At 50.6% G+C, this 9,433-nt stretch overlaps 1 protein-coding gene across 1 annotated transcript in view; it reads right to left on the reverse strand.

Annotated features, from left to right (window-relative positions):
• Nucleotides 1-7,006: 7,006 nt before the first annotated feature.
• OPA3 (optic atrophy 3 (autosomal recessive, with chorea and spastic paraplegia)) overlaps nucleotides 7,007-9,433 on the reverse strand; it is a 28,167-nt gene continuing 25,740 nt past the window's right edge. The window contains exon 3 of the mRNA XM_006764410.2: nucleotides 7,007-9,431. Coding sequence (XP_006764473.1) covers nucleotides 9,258-9,431 — 174 coding nt within the window. The 3' untranslated portion in view covers nucleotides 7,007-9,257. The remainder of the gene's footprint in view (nucleotides 9,432-9,433) is intronic.

The following is a 9,433-nucleotide window of genomic DNA, read 5'->3' on the forward strand; positions in this document are numbered from 1 at the left end:
AAGATAAAAAGTATGAACAACAAATACATATCTATCAACAAGTGAATATAAAAATCAAGTGAATAAATAATCTGATGAACAGAATAAACTGGTGAATAGAATAGAATCAGGGGCATAGAAAGGGAGTGGACTGATAATTCTGGGAGGAAGGGGGTGTGAGGGGGGCGGGAAGAGAGTGGACAAAAATTGTACACATATGGACAAGGACAGTGGCAGGGTAAGGGCAGAGGGGGGGGTATGGGAACCGAGTGGAGGGGAGCTATGGTGGGGAAAAAGAGGACCAACTGTAATAATCTGAATAAAGATTTAATAAAGGCCCTCTGAAAACTCAAAAAGAAAAAAAGGAAGTGGGTGTGGTGCATTAAATGATGGCCCCACATGTGTCCACATTGCAATTCCCAAACTGGCCAATCTTTTTTTTTTTTTTAATATATTTTATTGACTTTTTACAGAGAGGAAGGGAGAGAAACAGAGAGTTAGAAACATCGACGAGAGAGAAACATCGACCAGCTGCCTCCTGCACATCTCCCACGGGGGATGTGCCCGCAACCCAGGCACACGCCCCTAACCGGAATTGAACCTGGGACACTCCAGTCCGCAGGCGACGCTCTATCCACTGAGCCAAACCGGTTTCGGCCAAACTGGCCAATCTTACTTGACACGGCAAGAGAACTTTGCAGATGTGATGAACTTAAGGATTTTGAAATGGGGAGCTTTTCCTGGATTCTCCATCCAGCTGGGCCCTAAATGCCATCCACGGTGTCCTCACTGCAGGGAGGCAGGAGAGCTGATCACTGTAGCAGCTGGAAAGGTGGCACTGGAGAAAGAATCCCACACCCTAATCCCTGGACCACGTGTTGCCTAATTTGGCAAGAGGGTCTTTGCAGATGTCATCAATTTAAGGAACTAAAGAGGAGCCCATCCAGGCCCTGCCTGGGTAGCTCAGTTGATTAGACCGTCGTCCTCATATACCAAGGTTGTGGGTTCGACCCCTGGTCAGGGCACATCCAAGAATCAACTAATGAGTGAATGAATAAACCAAACTTGTGTTTCTCTCTCTCAATTAAAAGGAAAAGGTGAGTCCTGCTCGTGTGGCTCAGTGGTTGAGCACCGATCTGTGAATCAGGAGGTCACCGTTCAATACCCAGTCAGGACATGTGGCCGAGTTGTGGGCTCGATCCCCAGTCAATGATTCTCTCTCATCATTGATGTTTCTCTTTGTCTTCTTCTTCCTGCCTGAAGTAAATTTTTTTAAAAACATTTTTAATGATGAGATCAGCCTGCATTATTCAGGTGTCCTTAAAAGAGATTGAAGAGAAGACACAGATACACAGAGGAGAAGGTATGTGAAGATGGAGACAGAGATTACCACGATGCAGCCACAAGCCCAGGAATGTGTGGAGCCATCAGAATCTGTCTGAGATAAGGAAAATCCCCCCCTGAACCTCTGAAGGGAGGCCAACAGTGCCACATCTTGGTTTGCAGCCCGGAACTGCAAGTGAATACATGTGTATTGTCTTAGCCACCACCGTTGGGGTAATTTGTCAACAGCAGCCACAGGAAACTAATGCAATGGATAAGAGACTTGAACACATATAATTAGTATCTTTGCCAAACAAAACAATAAGAATAGCCAATAAGCACATACAAAGATGCTCGACATCACTGTTCATCGGAGAAAGACAAAAACACAACGAGATACCACTGCCTACTTACCAGAACGGTCAAAATTCCAAAGAAAGAGAAGAAAATAAGTTGACTGTCCATATGGAGCGTTGTCAGGACAGGGAGCTACCGGGACTTGCATGCTTGGTGCTTGGGAGGGGAGGGGAGGGAGGGAGGAGGAGGAGAATGTCATCAAACTCACTTTAAAAGGCACCGGCAGGCCGAACAGGTTTCGCTCAGTGGATAGAGCGTCGGCCTGTGGACTCAGAGGTCACAGGTTCGATTCAGGTCAGGGGCATGTGCCTTGGTTGCGGGCACATCCCCACTGGGGGGCGTGCAGGAGGCAGCTGATCAATCTCTCTCATTGATGTTTCTGGCTCTCTATCCCACTCCCTTCTTCTCTGTGAAAAATCAATAAAATATATTAAAAAAAAATAAAAGGCACCGGCAGTTTCTCCTAGGATAACGCCCTATTGTCTGTCCTATGACTCGGCAATCCCACGCCCACTCTCAGGGAAACAAGTGCGGCGCACGCGGATACCCACCATGCCTGTGGAGACTGGCTGGGCAGTGAGGTAAGGGCATCCTTGTCTGTGTTGGCAGGGCGAAGTAGAAGTGCTGATTCCTACGCACAGCAACCACTCCCCATGATTTCTTAAAGAGAGTGACTGCCTTTCCCCTTTGTAATCAATTTGAACGCTACGCTGGCAAAGTGGATCGCGTGAAACCAAAGGTGGTCAATCCATTATTTGCTATTCGGCTGCTTTTCTTTCCCCCTCCCTTTGCTTTCCTGTCCTCCTACACAATAGCAATAGGTATACCCTTCAGGTTTCTGTCTCCTCCTGGCCTGTTTCCTGTTTTTGTAAAACAGAGAAAATAATTGTACCTATTTTACAAGACTGCTGAGAGGACGGTGAGATAGATAATGCATAGGAAAGAGCTTGGTAAAGTGGAAAAACGACAACAAAGGCAACGCCCACCACAGCCTTCTGCCAGGATGGTCCTAGCAGCTTTGCTCATAACAGCCAAGCCTGGGGACCACCTGCGTGCAGATCATTCAGCCGGTAAAACAGTGTGTGTGGTCAGCAGTGGAATACTACACAGCAACGAAAAAGAGTATTTGATTGCTACACAGAACACAGATGGAGCTCTCAGATATTATACTGAGCAAAAGAAGCCATGCCCTCCCTCTCCAGCCCCCACGCAAATAAAAAAGATCATTCCATCCCTGGCTCAGTTGATTGGAGTGTCGGCCCATACAGGTTCAGTTCCCAGTCAGGGCACATACATAGGCTTCAGGGGCAATCCCCAGTCAGGGTGAGTACAGGAAGCAACCAACTGATGTTTCTCTCTCCCTCCCTCCCCCTTTTCTCTCTCTCCCCGTTCCTGTCTCTCTCAAAATCAATTTAAAGCCCTAGCCAGTTTGGCTCAGTGGATAGAGAATCGGCCCGCACACTGAAGGGTCCTGGATTCGATTCCAGTCAAGGGCACATACCTTGATTGCAGGCTTGATCCCTGGAAACAAAACATATCCTTGGGTGAGGATTCAAACAAAACAAAACAAAACAAAAACACATTCCATACGAGTCTGTTGATACTAAGTCCAGGACCAGGCAAATGTTATCTACAGATAGATTTCAGAATAGTGGTTTACGTGGGAAGGGTGCTTTCTGGGAAAAAGCAGGCGGCAGCTTCTGGGCCCTGGAATGCCCTCCGTCTCCACCTGGGTGCTGGTTACACGTGTTTTACCCCTTTGTAAGGAGTCACTGAGCCACATACAGTGCAGTTTACACACTTCACTGTATTGTTTTTTAAAATACTTAATTATTGATTTCAGAGAGGAAGGGAGAGGGAGAGAGAGATAGAAACATCAATGATGAGAGGGAATCATTGATCGGCTGCCTCCTGCATGCCTCTTATTGGGCATTGAGCCCACAACCCGGGCATATGCATTTTACCGGAATTGAACCCCGGACCCTTCAGTCCACAGGCCGACGCTCTATTCACTGATCCAAACCTGCTAGGTCTATCTGTAGTTTTTCTTTATGAAACGAAATACAATAAAATAGGAAATAGACTGCACATATTAAGGGATTTAGTGAAACTTCTATTCTAATGATATATATAAACACATACAACATATAATGTACAATGTGATGTTACATATTACATAAAATATATTTTTATAGTCCATTATATACTACTAGGGGCCCAGTGCATGAAATTCGTGCACTGGAGGGCGGGGGTGGGGTGGTGTCCCTCAGTCCAAGACTGCACCCTCTCCAATCTAGGATCCCTCGGGGAATGTATGACTGCTGGTTTAGGCCCCCTGTGGGATCAGGACTAAACCAGCAGCTGCACTTCCCTCTCAGAATCCGGGACTGCTGGCTCCCAACCACTCGCCTGACTGCCTGCCGGATCACCCCTAACCACTCCCTGCCAGCTTGATCAAAAACTAACTGCTCCCCTGCTGGCCTGGTCCCCCCCAACTGCCCTCCCCTGCAGGCCTGGTCACCCACAGCTGCCCTCCTCTGCCGGCCATCTTGTGCCCACATGGAAGCAGCCATCTTGTGTGAAGCCATGATGGTCAATTTGCATATTACCTCTTTATAAGTTGTCACATAATGCACTAATTATGCAGTGTTAGAAATGCATATTGAGGGAAAACTGTGGATTATATAAAAATTGCACATATGGCCCTGGCCGGTTTGGCTCAGTGGATGGAGCGTCGGCCTGCAGACTGAAGGGTCCCAGGTTTGATTCCGGTCAGGGACATGTACCTTGCTTGCGGGCACATCCCCAGTGGGGGGTGTGCAGGAGGCAGCTGGTGGATGTTTCTCTCTCATCGATGTTTCTAACTCTCTATCTCTCGCCCTTCCTGTTAAAAAAAATCAATAAAAAATATTTTTAAGAAAAAACTGTGCATATGTGTCGATTATATAACTGGTTCCTGGAAATGGAGATGGAGACTGAGGCCTATGTGCAGTGGGGGTACCTTGGAGCCTCCGGGGACAGCTGCTGTGGGTGGGGCTGGAGGAGGCAGGACTGGGCAGGGAGAGCTGAGGTGAATGCAGTCCCAACAGTCTATCTGATGGGCACCTAGAGCTGGCATGACCTCCAGTTGTGCCAAGGGGGCTGTCCTTTGTGCTCTGACCCCCTCCATCACCCCCCTCTCCCCTCACTTCCTCTTTTCCAGGGGTCGGTAAACTCTTTATGTAAAGAGCTAGATAGTAAGTATTTTTGTCTTTCAGGCCATAGGATATCTAGAGCAAATACTCAACTCTGCCATTGAAAAATATATACACGAATGAGCGTGACTGTGGACACTGGATTTGGCCTCAGGGCCTTGGTCCATTAACCCCTGCTCTATCCCGGTAACAGAACCTTCTGCTGTTCCAGGAACCGGCCAATCCCACACCTGCCTCAGGGCCTCCGTCCATACTAATAGCCCTTTCTGACTCCCCGGCAGCTGCCTTTGGGCTCATCTCAAACGTGGCTTCCTCCAAGACCCCCTGATCTAAATCGGCTGTCCCCATTACTCCTGAACTCTGACCCTGGGTTAGTTCCTGACGTCTTTACTGTCCCTTTCCCCGCACCAGATGTCAGCCCATAACAGTGAAAGGATTTGAGAATCGGGAGAGGCAGGTTAGGGGAAGGGGGTCCAGAGGAGAGGAATGCCTACGTGATGCGTAGAGACAGCGCCAAGGCCCGATTGTTTACAAGAATCTTACAAGATAAGGAAGAAGGAGAGGGGGGTGCTTGCTGAGCTTAGAAACTTTGAAACTGAGCCCATGCAGGGAAAGGGGGAATGAGACCAATTAGGAAAGCTCGGGGGACATAAAATAAGGAAGGGTCCAATTAGAAAGTGGAATGAACGGACGAAGAAGCTCCCAGCATTTACAAACTGGTAGACAAAGAGACGAAAAGGACTAGGTTCTCCCCATTTTAGAGAGAGCAGGTTTTCTCCATTTGGGGAGTCTCTCCAGGGGGAGTTTGTATGCGCTCGCCATGAACTTCCACATTTTTGCTTGAAATCTTTTAGTCTGCGAATTTATTCTTCAAGCTTCGTGAGATGAGAACCACGCAATGAGAGACCGAGCCTGCCATCCCACGTGTCAGCGGCGGGGACTTTGTCTTGTTCTCCATTAATTCTCAGCGGCTGGAACGGGGCGTGGTGTAAACATCTGTTTAATGTGAGGGTAGATTCTCCTCTGTCCTTGGGGCTGAGGGACCCAGCCTAGCCACTCAGTGTCACAGTGGCTCGTACAGGGATAGCAGGGGCCTCCTGAAGTCCATTTGCTCTGGGGTGGCCCTCTCCTCTGGACAAAAAAAACAACATGGGATGGACAGGGCCTGCCGGGAGCTGGGAGAGACAGAGGCCCAGGCACGTTTTGAGGCTTTTGTGAGCCAGTGTGCATGGGTTTCTGTTCTTTCCTCCCTAAAGCGCCGAGTACCTCTGGAGGGAGGAATCTGGTTTCAGCCTGATTCCTAAGTAACCAGAGGCTGGGCAGGTAACACTTCGGGGGGAAAGTCTGTATGTGCGTCTGTCTTCCCACTGGACTGCGAGTCCTGTGAGGGAGGGTGAGGCTGTCCCAGTCACCGCTGGGACCCACATGACACAGAAAAGGCAGGGCGAATAATGGGCACCTGGGTGACAGTGTCTTAAATGAAAGAATAAACGAAGGACAGTTTTGCTAAGATTAACAGGGATTTTTCAAATACGAAAAAAAGCAGCAATTTGAACACAACCAACTTGAATTACAAATTTATTCTAACCCCTCTTTCCCCAAGTCGCAAATGCATACAAAATTTCTGTAGTAAGTTGGAGCGATGAACCATCCATCCTCCGGCCTCGTGTATTTTGAGAGGGCGCCCTTCCCACCTGCCCACACCCTGATCCCACCCCCACCCGGTGGGTGAAGCTGTTGCAGCCCACAGGTCTGGGCACATCAACACACACACGGGCTGTTTCTTTTTCTTCAACATATTTTATTGATTTCAGAGAGGAAGGGACAGGGAGAGATAGAAACATCAATGACGAGAATTGTGATTGGCTGCCTCTTGCACACCCCCTATTGGGGATCAAGCCCACAACCCAGGCGTGTGCCCTTGACTGCAATCGAACCTGGGACCTTTCAGTCCACAGGCTGATACTCCATCCACTGAGCCAAATTGGCCAGGGCAGGGGCTGTTTTCAATCTCACACGTGAGCACAGCGCTACCTCAGGGTCAGATGGCACAGGGTCAGGGGCTTGGGCTCCTGCCTCCTCCTCTTTCCTGCCTGTGTGACCTCAGGCAGGTGACTTCCCCTCTCTGTGCCTCAGCTTCTTCATGAATGAAAAGCACTTAGAACAGTGCCTGACACCCACCCAGAGCTCAAAGGATTCCACCTGACTGCTGTTTATTAACATGATGGGGGAGGGGTTCGCAGTCAAGATCCCTGACGTCCAGCAACTGGTCCTCCAGAGATGTGACAGGGCCAGAGTGAATCCTCTCAGGGGTAACCATGGAAACCAGGCACTGAGCCTGCCCACCTGGCTCCTCGGTCCACCACCCTTCCATGCACTGGTATCTCTTGCCTTCTTCCTCTCATCATTTAACCCACTTGGGTCACTCCTACTGTAGAACACCCCACCCATGACCCATCTCCTCGCCCTCTACACCAGACTCTCCCTTTCTTCTACGAAGAATTGATGTTACACTAACCCAGTTTACCGGGTTTCTACCAGGTCTTGTGGCCAGGTGTTTTTAACCACCTGGGGGAAGTGGAAGAAAACCTGCCCCACCCATTTCCTGGTCTATGACTACGCCCATTCACTGAATGCCAAGGTCTTGGGTGGCTGTGATTGGGGATGGAGGACCACCCACTCTCAGCACCGCTCTGGGACCTCTGTGGAGATTCCCACCCCTCCCCCCAGTGACCTGCCTCCCCCTCATCTCCCTTCTTGCTCCCCACCTGTTCCCTCAAGCACCCTGCACCCAGGGTCACCTGGGCTCCCGTTTCCCTCCCAGTGCCACTGGCTCCCATCCCTCATGGGCTTCATGGTCCTGGGCAAGTCCCTTGGCTTCCCAAGCCTCAGTTTCCCCATCTGGGACCGTTCATAGGATGACTCTCACCCCCATCAGATCTCTCAGCTTCTCTCCTAATTTTAATGAGCTTTGTACCCATTTTGGAGATCCATATAATGGTTCTCAGTCCTTTAATTAGGAAACACCTACAGTCTGAAAAATAGGAGCTCTCCTTGGACTGTTCCTCTCGCATGTGGGGAAGGTCAAATGTCCCATGGGGTCGGCAGGAGTCCCAGCACACTCTTGGGGTGGGGAGGTGGAGCGAGGTGATGGAACTTGTGAATGTGAGCTTATTTGGGAAAAGGGTCTTTCCTAGAGTTAGGGTGGCCCTAAATCCAATGGACAGGTGTCTTTATAAGAGACAGAAGAGAAGGCCACGTGAGGATGGAGGCGGAGACTGGAGGGAATGCAGCCGCAAGCCAAGGAGCCTGGAGACACCAGAAGCTGGAAGAGACAAGGATCCCCCACTAGAGCCTTCGGAGGCAGTGCCAACAGCTGACTTTGGATCTGTGGCCTCTAGGACTGGAGAGAATAAATTCTGGTTGTCCTAAGCCACCAAATTTATGGTAATTTGTTAGGCTGCCCTAGGAAACGACTAAAGAAGGCAAAACCAACTAGGGGCCCACACCAGGGAGATGGAGGTGGCACTTGGGGCTATGGAGGCAGGAGGTACCAGTGCATGAAGAGGGACTACTGGACCAGTCTGGAGCCCCAGGGGAGGGGGCAGGAGCCCACAGATCAGCATTTAAAGGCAACATGGGGGATGTGATCATCTAATCCATGGCCCTGGGGAAGGTAGGAAGGGGCAGCCAGGAAAGGCCCGGGGAATCTGGCTACAGATAACAGGAAGCTGAGGCTGAAAGGCAAGTTGATTAGCCCTGGGAAAAATCAAAGTCCACCACGTCAGGGGGGTTGGGAGGGCACTGCCTGAGAAGACCAGCCATTCCAGTGGGTGGTGCCACAGACTGAAGGAGAGGGCTCTGTTGGAGTATTCCACTTGAGGACTCAGGAGGTCTCACAGATCAGGTTAGGAAAGATATTCGGTGGATCAATTGCAAGCCAGGATCCTTTCCCCCTCTTAAGGGGGACAGAAGTCCAGGGAAAGACACTGCATTCCTTACAATGGTCTGGATCAACTGATCAAAAGAAGGGGGTGTTCCGTGTAATGGCCGAGTGTCCCAGGGAAGGTAGCACTGACCAGGCAAATGGGGAGCTTGACAGGCTGCTCAGCTGAGGTCCAGGTTCCATGTTTTCCTTCTGCCAGAGGAGTGAGCATGTCTCCCTGCTGGCTGGGACCTGGAAGGCCGGTGAGGTTTGGGATGGGGTGGAGAGGTGAGCACTGCGGGCTGTACCAATGAGCCAAGGAGGGGGCTATGTTGGAACGCTTCACAGTCCCAGTGCAAGGTACTACCGCTGGTCAGCAGGGGGTGACCAACAGCCAAGTTCATCAAAATCTCAGTGGCTTCCGCTGGGCCAGCACATTAGGGCGCACATGGCCACATCCGAGTTCAGGTTTCAGCAGCCTATTTCTCGGACTTGGACGTGGACTTGGACCGCGCCTCCGCGTCCCGGGTGTAGAGTTCAGCGCGCACCTCTTGCATCTGCGCCTGCAGCTCCTCCAGGGCTCTCGGCGCCTCCTGCGCCTGCACCTGCGCCTGCAGCGCCTCGAGCGCCAGCGCCAGGCGGCCCACCTCGTCCT

The sequence above is a fragment of the Myotis davidii genome, unplaced genomic scaffold (assembly GCF_000327345.1).
Source record: "Myotis davidii unplaced genomic scaffold, ASM32734v1 scaffold741, whole genome shotgun sequence".
Classification (NCBI taxonomy): Eukaryota; Metazoa; Chordata; class Mammalia; order Chiroptera; family Vespertilionidae; genus Myotis; species Myotis davidii.